General features: G+C 42.4%; 1 protein-coding gene across 7 annotated transcripts in view; it reads right to left on the reverse strand.

Annotated features, from left to right (window-relative positions):
- Window positions 1-16,103, reverse strand: part of LOC134621432 (histone deacetylase 4-like) — a 79,979-nt gene that overhangs the window by 34,892 nt on the left and 28,984 nt on the right. For 5 of the 7 annotated variants that reach the window (XM_063467934.1, XM_063467937.1, XM_063467935.1 and 2 more), the window contains 2 exons: window positions 11,129-11,442; window positions 2,853-3,003 (listed from right to left, as the gene is read on the reverse strand). In XM_063467934.1, the coding sequence (XP_063324004.1) occupies window positions 2,853-3,003; window positions 11,129-11,442 (465 nt within the window). Of the gene's footprint in view, window positions 1-2,852; window positions 3,004-11,128; window positions 11,443-12,427; window positions 12,505-15,010; window positions 15,428-16,103 lie in introns of those variants that run through there. The other 2 variants (XM_063467936.1, XM_063467938.1) reach the window with 2 other exon arrangements.

The raw sequence follows: 16,103 nt of genomic DNA on the forward strand, positions 1-16,103 counted from the left end.
CAGGGAGTAGCCTGCTTCCCGCTTTATGACAGCTGAGATAGGCTCCAGACCCCCCCTGCGACCCTAAATTGGATTAGTGGAAGGAAATAGATGGATGGACTCCAGTTTTAAATGGCTAATCTCTGTAATCACATATCTGCATGTTCATATGTAACATCTATAGGCATGAGATGAGACTTCTGGTATTCCAGTGTAACTAGACTATCCCAACTAAGACCTCCAATAGGAGAGATCTTATTCCTAATCCTCAGATCAGGTAATTTTGGATAACCGATTACTACATGCAGGTTAAAAGTTTAGAGTTCGTTTGGCGGTGATTTAGCTTTTATCTTAAACCAAAACTTGCACACATATATCAACTGACTACGGATTCCTGAGTCCAGACTCCTGAGATATAGGACACTGCCCCCAGAAGCGAAGGGGGGACTCAAACATTGCCACAGCTTTGTACCATTTAACACCACTTAGGGCACGAATACCTGCTCCAGTATTCTCCTGAAAGCTGTTGCCACTCAGACAAAACATCCACATCACTGCCAGCATATAAGGGCAAGAAGTCAAAATCAGGACCAAAGATTTATTAATTTTTTCTTTCCAGAAAGTCTCATCTTTATCTTCTACATCTCCCTCTCTAGAATCTCTGAGCTGTTATCATTAAAATGGTGATTAAAAAAAAGGAAATGACAACTCAGTTGCGGCATCAGCGACACAAACGCAGCAGGTAACAAAAATTGAGAGTTGCATACCCAACTGAAACAACACCAAAGCGGCGGTTCGTGCCACAACTGAGCCATGCAGATGAGATCACTTAAGTCGTACAGCACTGTTCGCCAGGGGGGAGAACAGCGAGCATAATGCCCCCATTAGACAGCGCCCAAGCCAATGAGTTCCCACACTGACAAATGGGCATCTTCTAAAGGACTTGAGCACAGTGACTTTTTAAAGACTTGAGACATTTGTATAATTTATTCTTTTTGGTTTGGCAATTCTGTCTTTAGTTGTCTAGTGGACACCAGAGAGCTTAAAGGACATAAAAGAAGAAAGGGTGACGAGCAGCAAAGTTCCTTGTCTAGACATTTATGAATACACGACTTCACCACTGATCCAAAGTTCTCAAAAGTCGACAAAAAATTGCTTGAAAATGAGAGATACTGAGCATTTCAATTTCAATGTATTTATATAGCACCAAATCACAACCACAGTTGCCTGCCTTCTTTTGTAAGGTAAAGACCCAAACAGTCTGGCAACAGTGGGAAGTAAAAACTCCCTTTTAACAGGAAGAGGGCTAATTTGTTAAGTTGTCTTGTATTTTCCAAACTTATTATGCATAAATCCCATCTGGAAGTTAAAATCAACTTGTCAACTGGAAGTCATTGAACAGTAAAATAAACTTAAACGTCTGACCTTCCTCAGAAGTTTGGGTAGAAATTAGTGTTTGTCTCAGTTTTCTGTGTAATCTGGGGTACTGAATAGAAAGACACGAAAGTGGGCTTTAAGTAACTGTGACTATCTCCCGATTTTAAAAATTAAAAGAATCAGTTGAGAAAATAATCAGCGGATTAATTACTAAAATAACCAATCAATCAAAAAACCATGCTCTCGTCTTACAGTGAATCAGCTACAACAAATTTCTTGAATATCGCAAAAGAACTGTGGTGTGCGACAGAAAGAAAAACACTAAAAACTACGACATTTACAGACCACAAACTGCACCCTTGCAGATACACGTGAGAGCAAACACTGCAGTCCTCTCTCTTGCTCTTTTGGACACACACACACATGCATATACACACACGCACACTATTCACACAAATGCAGCCTCGATCTGTAACCATTTTCCATATAGTGTGTAAACGGCTCTCAAGGACTCCTGTCCACTTGCTTTCAATGAACTGTTGAGAGACATCCAGCAGGCAGCGGTAACAACTCGGCCAAGCTCCAGCCAAGGCCACCGGGCTAATACAGCTCGTTTACCACAGTAAATACACAGGTTCTCCAAGTAAAATGGAAATACACAGACATGCAAACACACGCACAGAAGCGCACAAACACAACGGTCCTTTTGAACAGAGAGTTCTCGATAACTCTGGCAGATGCTACCAAGCTTCCTGACTGTATAGACAGGAAACAATAGTTCACAGTAGTGGTGGTGGTGGTGGTGGTGGTGGTGGGTGGGGGGTACCCTATACACGACATTATATGCTGTAACTGTAACACTGAACTGAGTGTGAAATCAAATGCTGTTCATAACGTAAGCTACTAACATGGGGACGACAACCTCTAATTATTGTTTTCAGTGTTATCCTGTTGATGTATCCCAGTAGGTTAAGTTCTGTATGTATTTATGGAAAACATAAATACACGCAAGTCTCTTGCTTTGGGGACACTCATATGGATCCTATAAACCTGAAGGTATTTATTAAACTCAGAGGAAAGACTCCCACAAACAGTGGTTAGCAACAAGCACAACTTGGCTCCTGTTATGTTTTAGTTAAACCCAGATTAAATTCATTACTGGGTACGACCCACAGAGATTCACAGCAGATTTTGTTGTGAGTATAGATGTGGTAGAGAATTCTGTATGACAACTGCAGGTTTGTAGGAGCTTTGATCATGCTCCTGGGCCCTCTGCTTAGATAGTGACATACTGAGGCACCAGTGGTGACAAAGTGTGAACTGAAGATGAGACAAAATAAATAAATAAGTTACATTTGCTGTTATACTGGTTCAATATATGATTTCATATGATTTTGCTGTTCAAACTGGGAAAGTTGGCTTCAGGGCGCAGGCTTGGCTTCAGATTCAGTTTGACTGCTAGTGCTCTCAGTATCACTTATCTTGCTTCAACTTACTTTCTTGGCCCCTCTCCTTGTTCTTCAGCAGCAGCAGCTTCTGTTCTCTCTGCTGCTTCTCCAGCTCCTGCTCCCGACGGTGGTTCTCCATCTTCCTCTGATGTTCCAGCAGCTCCTGCTGGTGCTTCAAAGCCAGGAGCTCCTGTTGCTGCTGCACGAAGAAAGACCACAATCACATTAGCAAATATTCACCAAACGGGCGACTGATTGCAGATAATTCCAAGTATCCTGCATGGAAGTTTGGAACTGTTCCTTATTAGCCCTCACATCTATCTATCTACATATCATAAGATGAGATAAGATAGCCTTTATTAGTCACAGAGTTGGGAAATTCACATTGTTAGAGCAGCAGAGTGAACACAATAGGAATAAATAGGTTAACAACAATAATAGCATGCAAATACATAGAAAAATATAAGGTTATATACAATATTTACCATATTCACAAGTGCTTCATGTTTCCTTCTCCGTAATCATGACACATGTCCAAACAATAGTCAAACTCATCCCATACTTTTGTGAGCATGTCTCAAGTCACTACAGTCACTGCTGTTGCTATGCTACCTACCAGTGACCACGTGAAACTCACAAATATGCTTTTTCTAATAGTTCAATTCAGTTTTATTTATATAGCACCAAATCACAATGACAGTTACCTCAAGGCGCTTAATATTGCAAGGTAAAGACCCTACAATAATGCAGAGAAAATTCCAACAATCAGATGACCGCCTGTAAGCAAGCATTTTGGTGACAGTAGGAAGGAAAAACTCCCTTTTAACAGGGAGAAACTTCCAGCAGATCCAGGTGGCCAGCTGCTGCGACTGGCTGGGGTCGGTAGTATACAGTAGGCATATACAAAGCCTACTGTATATGAAGAACTATTACCACTTGGGTCATTCCACATAAATCAACCATTTTTTAAAAAGTTCCCACGTGACCCCCTCAGAATCACATCATTTATTTTTTTATGTATGATACAATTAGTGCATTTAATGAAGAAATGCAAAGGTTTTACACTATGGAGTGGGTCAAAACTTTTTCTTTTTCAGCATTTTTGAGCCCTCACGTCTGTAAGAACAAGAGACAGACATATTAAATTTTCAGGCCTAAAACTCAGCTCCAGATGTCACAACCTGAAGCCAAAATCAATTTCTGTTGCATCAACTTGACAGGATATATCACATTTTCAGTAGCAAAGCTGCACCAATTTAATGTATATGATGCAGAGTAGCAGAAACAAGCATTAGTGCCTTAGAAGTTTCATTTGTTGCTTTAACCTCAAGAAGGGAATTTTTTCATTCATTTCATTTTTAAAGGTCATGTCAACATGAAGGATTGGTTGGCTGATCAAAACAGGTCACGGCATATGAAAGGTCTCATTTTTTACCTACATTTTGATACTAGGCTCACCTTCAATCCATGATTACTTTCTTATATAGTCATATTTTCACCTTGTGGCTGTGAAATGGTGACAATATTGGTGTTAACTTGCTCTTTGGACACACTTTTTGCACCAATCGAACAACTTTAAGTCCCGAAGACGTTTTTTTTTTTTCCAAATCCCCACAATCTGAGTGCACATAAGGGCCTGAATCACAGTGGCTCTTCCAGATCAGTGGATGATCTGAGTATTAAACACTAGTGTCACAGCAAATGGATGGTCCATATGACATGTGACATCATCATCATATGGCAAAAGAATCTGAACAGGAAACAAAACAATCACCGTCTGTGATCCCGGACATTCCGGATGCTCAAATTTGAATGACTTTTAAGAACATCAGGAGCTTAAAGGAAAAAAAATCATAGCATGATGGTAAAATTTTATATGCCTAAATTAAATATACTAAATCTATTGTACCAAAGAAATCCGCTGATGCTACTGGGTCACTTGCGAAGCCTTTTTCACGGACTAAACCCACTCACCTTATCAGATACCATCACTTCACAAAGATCTTTAAAATGCAATCATTTCATTACTTGGTCGTCTTTAAAAGTCGAGTAGTCCTATTTCTGCTTTGCTTGAGTTGCCATCTGAAGTAAATACATCTGACAGCTGTTTAAAGAAAAAAAAAAGAGGGGGAAAGAAATAAAACCTTTGCAGTTCTATAAAAAAAATCCCCAAAAACCTCAGGCCAGAAGCTTAAGCCTTTAAATAAATATAAACAATTTAACAGGGGGATGAGGCTTTAGTAAAAAAACACATAATCCAATCTGCTTACTTCCTCAGAAAAAAGACAGAAGAGCATCTGTTAAATGCTCTAAAATCTGCCTTCCCTGTGCTTTTATACCGCAGAAACAAACTCACCTGTGCCCTGACGGCTTGTCCTGAAACCAAAAAGGTCAAAAATAAAATCACAGTAAAAGCCAAACTGTGCTTGGAGACACCTCTTCATCCCACTTGAGTGTCCTTTAATAAGACCCAGACCCTGACTGTGGATAAAAGCATCAATTAAATTAAACGCAAGCTGAAGCTCACTTTCACCCTTTTCGCAGCCCTAATTTCAACAAAATAAAGTACCGAATCAAGCCTCCGAATCACTCCGTAATATGGAATAAATAGGCAAGCTGTCTGTGCCCGCACTCCGCCAGCAACATAATGACCTCTCGCTGATGTGCCAAGGAATCAACACCCTGGGCTCGTTTCTCCCTTATCATTGCGAAACCAGTGGCAATATTTGATTAGTTTACTGTAACGGCATGTAATCAAGTCGTGATGGCGTCTTTTTATTTTTTTTAAGAAGTGTAAATAAACGCTCAGTAGCTGGGACATGCGCTCGTGTTTACCGCCAGGGTAAATCAAATGCTCAAGACCGGTCTGTGAATAAATTAGCGGCTGAAGGTGAGAGGAAGGTGAGGTGGGGCCCGTGAGAAAAGCTCATCGGCTGTCTGGCTGGCTTCCAGCCCGACGCCTGAATCCTTTTTCTTTTTTTTTGGTCTTTCAATCAAGGTTGGGGGATAAGGGATTGAGTGGGTGGGAAGGCTCAAAGTAACCTCGCCACCCACATTCACACACCCCAAACCCCTGTGGCTCACTAGGCCAGAGATGTACACAGAAAATGTTGCCACTTTTTGACTAAATACTCTGAAGAGTTTACGACTGTCTCAATTTCTGAGAGTTCCCTGTTGTTAGCATGTGAATCAGCGTATGCAAGTGTGCGCCTGCTGCTATGGGTACTTGAGTATGTGCTACTGTGGGCATGTGTTTGAGTGTTTGTTGACATTTAAGAGGATGTTTAAGTTTTAATGGCTGTAGATTTCTGTGTGTGTGTGTGTATACAGGAGCTGTGAATGAGGCTGATTGAGGACGGGCCTCACTGCTCAGTCTGTGCGTCACTCTCCTCCATCTGCGGGCTCAAACGCACCTTCAGATAGCCTCGCTCATCCCTCGACATCACAAAAATGACAAAACACGACGGAAAAACGTGATCGATAGTAGATTTATAAATACTACTGACCCACAGAGGAATCTAAATATGCAGAGTAAACCTTTGGAAACCACCAGTATAACAGCCCAATATCGGTATTGGCCGATGTTAACCAGTGATATCAGTGATACTGATATATTTGCTGACATCAGTGACCGATATTTAGCTGTTTTAGTTTTTACATCAATTTTTACTTGTCTCTTGTGTGATTAAGAGTGCAAGAACTTTAAAACATATATCTTTGAAATTTGGGTACAACTAACAAAAAAAAGACTAAAAAAATTAGCAGTATAGGAATCAGCCAGATTGATATCAGCACTGGTAACATTTGTATGGACAGGGCTGCACATAAGTGGTCCGCAGGTGCGCATTCGCTGTCAAAATAAAAGACGTGCATCAGAAAAGAAGTTGGAACGAGCGTTTGCGTACATAAGATGTTCTGGAGGAGGACAGACATTTGTTCAGAACTCTTAAAGATGTCGAAGAAGCAAGCTCCGTAAGCAATTACTTTGGTGTTCCTCCACTGCAAAAGAAGCGCGTATTCCTGCTCCTCCAGAACATCTTATGTACGCAAATGCGCGTTCCAACTTCTGTTCTGATGCGCGTCTTTTATTTTGACAGTGAATGACCACTTATGTGCAGCCGTGTGTATGGAATTTACAATAAATGCATCATAATTCCCTATAGTCTGAAGGTTTTACATATCAGAACATAGTAAAAATGTAATCTGGTCCTTAGTAGCTCTTAACATGAGGTAAATGCAACCTACAACAGATATCGCACAGTGCAATTATTTAACAAAATGCAGAGGTGCACCCTTCCAGCTTCCTTAGTAATTAGTAGCTAAGTCCTGCTAATCATATGCACTTGATTAGCTGATCATCAGTAATTCTGAGCACCTCTGTAAAAGCAGAAGGTTTGTAAGGTTGCTGGTCTGGAGCATTCAGTTGTGTGTTAACACGATGCCAAGGAGGAAAAAACAAAGGCAACTCGTGCTGCCCATCAGTCTGGGAAGCATTGTAAGGTCATTTCCAAACAATCTGAAGTCCATTATTCTGCACTGGGAAAGATTATTCAGAAGTGCAAAACATTCAAGACAGTTGCCAGTCTTCCCAGGAGTGGACAATTCACCCCAAATTCACCTCAAGGTCACTGAGTGCAATGCTCTGAGAAGCTGCAAAAAACCCAAGAGCTACATCTCAGACTCTGCAGGCTTCAGTTAAAATGGTAAATGTTAAAGTTCATGACACTGCAACTGGAAAAAGGCTGAACAGGTATGGCTTGTTGGAGGGTAACAAGGGGCAAATATATTTTCTTTAAAATAACAGGACAACAAAATTTCTGTTTGCAAAGCTGCATCTGACCAAAACACAAGACTTCTTTGGACAGATGAGACCAAAGTTTGACCATGATGCACAACAACTAAATACATCATACCAGCTGTCAAGCATGGTGGTGAAGGGCCACGATCTGGCCTCGGCACCTTGTAGTCATTGATACAATGATGAAATCCTCTCTATACCACAGTATACTAGAGTCAAAGTGAGGTCATCTGCCCAATAGATAAAGTTGGACCTAAACCGGGTCGTGCAACAGGACCACGATCCCACTTTCTCACAAGACTGAATGGATCATTTTAAACGTCTAGAAAGGAAAAAGATACAATAGATGAGAGGGAAATTAGAGGGAAGAGAAAAAAAACAGTGAAATACAAAAACAAAACAAAAAAAATTAAATGAAGAAAAATGTACACCAAAAGTAAGAGACAGAAGAAAGTAGGAGGAGCGGATGACACATAAACAAATGAGGGAAAAGGTTAAAATGGGAAGACAGAAGGAAGAAGTGAGAGAAGGAACAGGAAAAGAGAAAATTAGAGACGGGAAGAACAAGGGGAAAAAAGCACAACCAGTAAGGAAGAAGGAAGCACAAAAAGACAAAGGCAAGACAAGCTAGAAAGAAACAAGAGAAAAGAAAAGAATAAATAAAAGGTTCGGAAAGAGGGAAAATGAGAACCAAGTAAGAGATCAAGAGAGAAAAAAAGGAGAGTGAGTGAGGAGATGCAGTTTGAATCAACCAGCACGTGACATTCAAACTAATGTAATCCTGCACGTCGCCATCTAATCTTCTGCCCCCACAATCCATTTTTAGACAATTTATTCTAAGTCCTGAAATAATAAGTAGTTCAGCTGTATCTGCGTGTATTACAATTCATATTACAGCAGTATTCTTCTAAAAAAGAGCAAATACTGGAATATCTTTATATGACATTTCTGCCTCTCGGGAGCGCTCCGGCGCTCTCAGGGGTGGGGGTGGGGGGGGCTGATGTATTAAAGCTTCGCAGTGTGGGCGTGATGATCTAGATTCACTTTGTATTTCCAGGTCACTGTGACATGTGATCCAAGCTCCAGCACACACTCCTGTGCAGTTCTGTTTATGTTCCCCAAGCGCGTCCAGCCCAGGCTGTTCACACGAAACTGTACTTTTCACTTTTTCACTTCGCCCCTGAGCACACAGTATATTTCTGGATATTTAAAGTAAGGCTACAACAGGGCTTGTGCATAAGTTATGTAACACACCAGGAAAAAAAAAAGTCTTCGCACATTTTCCGACTTCAACCACATGCTCATATTGCTCTTCTCCATCTCTGGAGTTAAAATAAATGAAGGCAGAGTGCCTCCTTGTTCTCTGCTCCCTCTTCACTCGCAGCATTTAAAGCTCTCACAGGCTGAGTTTAGTCTGCTAATGAAGAATCCCGCGGCAGACTACATCAAAGTCTGTCTTTGCTTTGTTTAGGAAAGTTTTAAATAGGTTTGAGTAACAGGCCCGCTGCTTTGCTTTTACACTGATGGAAGAATTAAAGTGAAATCAGTGTCCAACACAGCGTTTGCTCCTCGCTGACAATACCTCAACAATATTACAACCTGCGTATTTAAAAAAACAAAAAAAATATTAACAGTTTTAATTACTTCACTCTTCAGTGCTGATTAGCTAAATTTACAATGATTGTGGAGAGAGAACAGATGCTTACCAGAAATCTGACAAATTTAAAATTAGTAACCAATCGATACAAAAAAATTCAAATTTTTTTGAGGATTACCCATTTGCAGCAGTGTCGATACCTCCTCCAGCTGAAGTGGCTGACGCTCAAAACACTGAACATCACTCTATGAGGAATTTCAACAGGTCAGTAAAGCTCCTGTTTCAACCACGCTGACATATTTAAAAGTTATAATAAACGTCAACACATTAATGTTAGCCGTTTAGCTATTAGCAGTTACCCAATAGCCATGTTACAATGAATTTACGGTAAAGTGGGTAGGTATTTGCCTAAACTGGGCCTTCACAGAGTCTGCAACCTACGTAAATGTGCTTGTGTGCAGTCCTCCGAAAAGACCGCAACCAGGTCTAATGCTGATTTGTTGAGATGTGGACCAGAAGAGGCTGTTGTCTGTTTTCAATACTCTGCTGCTTTTAAAGCCAAGTGTTGAATATTTAAAAGTAGAATGGGCGGCAGAGCCTTCAGCTTTCAGGTCCATCTGTGGAACCAGCTCCCAGTTTGGATTCAGGAGGCAGATATGATAAATCATATAGTTAGGGCTGGATCAGGTGACCCTGAATCCTCCCTTAGTTATCCTACAATTGATCTAAGCTGCTGGACGCTTCCCATGATGCACTGAGTGTTTCTGTGCTTATACACCTCTCTGTATTTGATTATTAGTTATGATTAATCTCTGGCTCTTTTCCACAGCATGTCTTTTATCCTGTCTTCCTCCTCTCAACCCCAACTAGTCGCAGTAGGTGGCCTACCTCCCTGAGCCTGATTCTGCCTGAGGTTTCTTCCTGTTAAAAGGGAGCTTTTCCTCCCCACTGTCTCCAAGTGGTTGCTCATAGGGGAGCGTCTGATTGTTGGGGTTTTTCTCTGTATTATCGAAGGGTCTTTACTTTACATTATAAAGTGCCTTGGGGCGACTCATGTGATTTGGCGCTATATAAATAAAACTGAAGTGAACTAGTTCGAGTGGGAGTACTTGATAAAGGTGATGCAACACAGATAAGGCTGTGTGTATTATTTGCTTCTAGAAAGTTGTGCCTATCTAAAGCGCTTTTGCGACTCTTGTTGTGATTCGGCCCTATATAAATAAAGTTGAATTGAACTGAATTTTCAACTCTTTTTTTCAACAACAAATCTGCAAAATAAAGAATGAAAAAGTCAAAGTCCAGACCTCAAACCGACTGAAATACTGCAGTCAGACCTTAAGAGAACTGTGCATAAACGAGCTTCCACAGTAAATGGAAGCAGACTAAAACAGACTAAAGAAGACTGTGAAAAAATTCCCCCAGACTGATAAAGTCATACAGAAAAAAAAGGTTTGTCTACAAGCTACTGAATCATGGAGCGTGCCTACTACTGAGGATGGATTTAAATAATTTCCGAACCGGATCAGAACAGGGTTGGAAGGGGTGAAAGCGCTGCTTTTAAGTTGAAATGTTCTGAACAGGCGGGCACATAAAGCCTCCTACTGGATTTTAGCGTGTTTCTTGTCAAGTCTAGAAAAACATTTTCTTCCAGCATTGTTAACAGCCCTTCCTTTGTTCACAGATGGACTCACAGGTGAACTAACTGTGATTGGTGGAAACACTGTGCAATCACGTCCAAATAATCCTGCCGGGCCGTCACAGCTTTAACTGCTTTAACTGCTTTTCTTTTGGCTGCTGTGAAACTGCAGCTTTAAGGACTGTTAGTACTATTTCTGGAAAACGTGGGCCAAATTTTTCAGATTTTTTTTGAATGCCTCCTTTTTCCAGCACTTGAACTTCATTCATTGACAAACACAATCGCGGCCGTACCTGAATGTGCTCCTGCAGCTGGGCCTCATGCTGGCGGGACAGCTGCTCGTGCTGCCTCTGGAACTCTGCGATGAGGATCTGCCGCTGGATCTGCTGCTTCTGTTTCAGGGCCAGCAGCTCAGCCTGCAGCTGCTGCTCGTGCACCGATGCCGCCACCACGCTGCCGCCACCGCTGCCGCCGCCGGGCTGGCCGGGCGACTGCTGGGCGGGCGGGGAGAGCGAGGACACCTGCTGCTGCTGGTGATGGTCCACGCGCAGATCCATGGGGATGGCGGCCGGAGGGAGACGAAGGGGCAGCGCAGAGTTGATGTCGACTGCAAGGGAAGATGACGGGAGAGAAGAAGAAAGGCATCTGCTTTTTTAGTTTGCTCCTGACAGGTGGTGACACCTCACAGCAAAGCAAGCTGCGAACATTATCATCGCCATCATCTCACCACAGATTATTAAAACAGTCAAGGACGTATTTTCTAACCGAAAGCCTCTCCAGACACTCAGCAAGCATCAGCTCCTCAAGTATTTATAGCAGCATCAAAAGTAGCAAAATAAAGCTTAGAAACTTACAGATTGGGCCCACTATCAAGTGAAAGCAATTAATAAAAGTCTATTGACGCGCAGGCAGCAGAAAATAGGAAAAAGGAGAGCGGATCCCAACAGCTCTCTGTAACATGTTCACATGCGTCACATTGATCCTGTTCTCGAGCACTTACTAAAGCTGCAAGGTTGCACAGATGAATGGGATTAAATCAAAGCCCTACTAACTGTTGTTCTGTGTTTCTACCTGCCTGAAAAGCACCTGAAAAGTGACTCGAAGCTCTGCGGTTTTAATTAACAAGGCCGCTCATGCTTCCCAGCAGCTGTGCAGTTTTAGGACGGAAGCATACCTGCGTATCTGCTCGCCTTTATTTCAAAACCCAGCCTCAAGTGAACATGCAATGTAAGGTTGAAGGATTTCACCTGATAATAAGTCACCTTAATAGCCATATATATGTTGCTTTTTCCTGCTTATACCACTTCCAGGAATGTTTTCCAACAGTCATCCCTGACCTCTGATCCCTGAGAGAAAGTGTTAAATAAAGCTTTCATAAAAATAGCGCCCTTTTGTCCCCTCGTCTCTTTTGTATATACAAAAAAAGCCAAACAATCCGGTTTCGTGTGTAATTGCAGAAGCCCGGCATCCTCCCACAAAGATCGCATTGACCTGGAGCCGGGCTGCGCACAAATCACTGCCCAGGAAGCCCTCCAATCAGCTTCCTCCCCATTAAATCTGAATAAATAGGAGTCGATTGGCTGATTATTTACCTACATGTTTGCAGAGAGCGCAGCGAGAGCCAGAGATACTTGAAGGGAACTTTGTGTTAATAAAGAGGCAAACACGCCATCAGCGGCACACTTAATAGGAGGGTTCAGAGCCAGGTCTGCTTATAGAAAACACACACACACACACACACACACACACACACACAGCGGCACATTTACACTCTTTCTTTTTTGAGGATATCGTATTCGTGCTCGACCTTTCAAATAGCCACAAACTGATCACATCTTTTTTGTTTTCCTCAGAAAAATCTCTGATATATTTCCAGTTTTTTCCAGGCTCCAGCACAGACGCACTCTCGCTGCATCATTCACAGAGACGTGTAAAAAGCCTCTTATGGAAGATCCTTGCAATGGATTGCAGACAGACCAGAGAAAAAACTTCTGAATGTCCTCCAGTGTAATTGCACATCTCAAACGACTCGGCTTGCCGCCTTCTTGCCGGTGTTTTCCGTGTGCCGGGGTGAAACACATCCACATGGTTGCTGCCATCCACGCCATAGGAGAACAGGGCAGCAACACCCAACGGCTCCTTAAGGACTTGTCGTCATGTGGGGGATTTTAAAAAACAACAACACAACATATGAGTCAGTGGTCCGCGCTGGTTGATTTGTTTCAACCCTGCAGGACATGAGGTTTGACATTTCCCAGTCATGAGATCTCTTCTTTTAGCCGGCTATTGCTTTCCTTCCAAGAAAAGAACCTACATGGTTGGATTTTTTTTGTTCTTTCATTTCCTTTTCCGTTTGTGAATCTGCTTAACAAGGTACCCAATATTTAATTAAAAATGGAGCAACGCCCTCAGTTTTGGCTCCTCTCTGGCCCTTTGCTCATTTTAGAAGCGACGATGGTTACAATCTGGAAACCGACCAGCAGGCGAGGAGGGAAGGAGCGAGGTGAGCTCGTTTAAGACAGACAAACTCCCACAGCCGTGAATCACTGTGCAGAGGAAAGACGGAGAAGGAGTCCAATCTAAAGATAAATGAAACGCATGGAAAACTTTGGGTTTTGCTTTTTAAAGAAGGAACCCGGCTCCTGAGGTTGTAGTAAAACTCACATACCGCTGTCAGCCGTAATTGTGAAGGCTTGATGGAAGATTTCCATGAGATTTACAAACTACACGAAATACAGACGTTTTCAGATGCAAACCTGTTGTGTTTATATGCTGAAAACGTTGCGTTTTTACGAATAATTCAGTCTCAAAAGCGACGACGAGCTGCTCCTGATGTTTCTTAACATAAAAACGAAGAACCAGCGATTCTGGGTTCATCCAAAAGCAGAAGCAGAGAGAACTTGACCCAGGAGTTGAAGTTGTATCATAAAGGGCGTCAGGTAGGGCACATTGAGCACATCTGACGAGGCAAAGAAATCATTTCTGAGAGCCAGTTGGCCCCCAGCAGTGTCTAGCTGTGTGCCTGAGGTAAAATAGTATTATTTTACTTTTTCCATATGATTTCATTTTCAGTACCAGAGCACTTTTGAGCTACAAACATGCTTGTTGCCAAATGCAGTGGTCTTATTGGTCAAATCTGTTCATTTGGATCTGAAAAATCTGAAAAAATCGAGCTTGATCCAAAAAACTAAACGTATCAAATTCGTCCGGCGAAATTCTGCAGTGATTGTGAACCTCTGCATTAGTGATAACTGAGTCCAAAAAACTTTTTTACACGCAAAATAATCAAATTTTACGTGTCTAAAGGCCTTAAAGCAGCTGATGGATAGATGAATGTCTCTACCTGTTCATGTAATGAATAAAATCAGACTTCTATCTATGTGACACATTGCAGGAGCTGTAAAAATCACTCACAACTATTTAAAAGAGACAAACTGCTCCACAAAACAGTCCAGTATAGGACCAAGCAGTTAAATGCACATGCTGTATTTAAACTCTGGACCTCCAAAGGTCCTGAAAAGATTCAAGATCTTATCACACCCTTCGAAGAACTGAGGCGTGAGTTTAACCTGTACAGAACTAAAGTTTTATCAAAAGCTTATCAGCATAATTCTTTCACCAGGCTGCCGCAGACTGTTTAAGAGCATTGGCCTCTTCTCCTTTGAAAAGTTGCTTTTCTTGCTCTTCTGTCATCATTCTTCCCGCGTCTGTACGAGCTACTTCACAGTCCTCTGCTAGCTGAAGGTTAAAAAGGACTCTGTGCTGCGCTTTCAGGCCTGCAATCTGACATCCTGGTTGGAATAAGGCCTATTTCTACGTTTTTCATTCATTTTTTTTCTCATCTAATATTAGCTAAAGCAAGTGCTAAGAGAGAGGAGTGGGGGGGGGGAGCACACGGGAGATGTGTTTACGGCTGAAAACTACACTTATCAAAGTGCCGCGGCTCCAATCGTGCCTAATGCAAATCCATAACTCATAAACACACTCTCTCCCCGAACATTGTGTTCTTCTGCCACAAGAAAACACACACAAGCCTCACACACTCTCTCTCGCTGATGGTCACGCACAAACACACCTCACATGGCATCTCTCGCATTGCGAGCCTCACAAAAGGAGAAGATGATGCAGAAAAGACAATAGAGAAAGGTGTGAATCAGAGCGGCCGTTAAACGCACCCATCAGTGCTCTCCTCCTCCTCCTCTTCTCCTCCTCTTCGTCCTCTCCTCCTTGTTTTTCCTCCTCCCCTCTTCCTTCGTCTTCCTTTAGGGCTGTTACAAGGAAGGACGGTACGTCCTGCACATCTGACTTCTCTTTTCCAGCTCAGCCTCTGTCACTTTTGGCTCGGCATTCGCCCCCCCGCCTCCTGTTTTAACCTGATGGGCGTCTCTCTCTCTCTCTCTCTCTCTCTCTGCTCCTGTCTCTCTCCTCCCCTCGTCCCTCGTTTGCCCAGTGGTGACATCACAGGGCAGTCTCAGGCATGCAGCCTGTTTATTCTGCAGCCCTCTGCTTTTCCAGGAACCAGCGTCACACACACTCTCTCTCACACACTCACAGCTCTCTCGCTCTCTGTCTCTCTCCTCCCATACCCTCTCTGCTCTCTTTACTTCTAAGGCCAAGGAAAACCCTCCATGCTAGTTTGTAGACACTGATGTCTCTTCCCCCCTCTCGCGCTCACTCGGCGGGCCGTCCCATCTGAACCGGCTCCCATGCCTTTTTTTCCTCATTCTCCCCCTCCCTCCCCCTTTTACTTGTAATAACTATACCCCACCCCCCCTTGCGGTTTTAATGCTGTGAGCTCGTATTCCCAGCCTGGAATTTGCCTACATTTCCCAAACAAATAAAACCGCAAAATGGTTTCAGGTGAACAGAGTGAGGATCCCAGATGTATTAATGCTGCAGGATCGTACTTAAATTTGGGATTAATGTTAAACACTTCAATCAATTATATCTCGACCAACTCAGATGAATCTAAAGTGGCTTTCTTTTTTTTAAAATCCCAGGATCTTCATTTTATTTTGAAATTCTGTTCAGAAGAACAGCTGGAGGTGCACGTGAGCTATAAAATAGCTTCTGTCCTCTCTCTACTGCAACATCGCTCTAATGACTATTACCTGGCTTTCAGCAAGCACAGTGTTTGTCCTTCATGCAAACTGTTCTACTAAACTAAAAATAACTGTCAATAGAAGATATGTGAATTTGGTATTTACAGCTTCCTGTACTACAGGCGAGTTTTACATTTACAGCCTGAACGTTTAGCTGAACTCTGAG

This window comes from Pelmatolapia mariae, linkage group LG23, assembly GCF_036321145.2.
Source record: "Pelmatolapia mariae isolate MD_Pm_ZW linkage group LG23, Pm_UMD_F_2, whole genome shotgun sequence".
Lineage (NCBI taxonomy): Eukaryota > Metazoa > Chordata > Actinopteri > Cichliformes > Cichlidae > Pelmatolapia > Pelmatolapia mariae.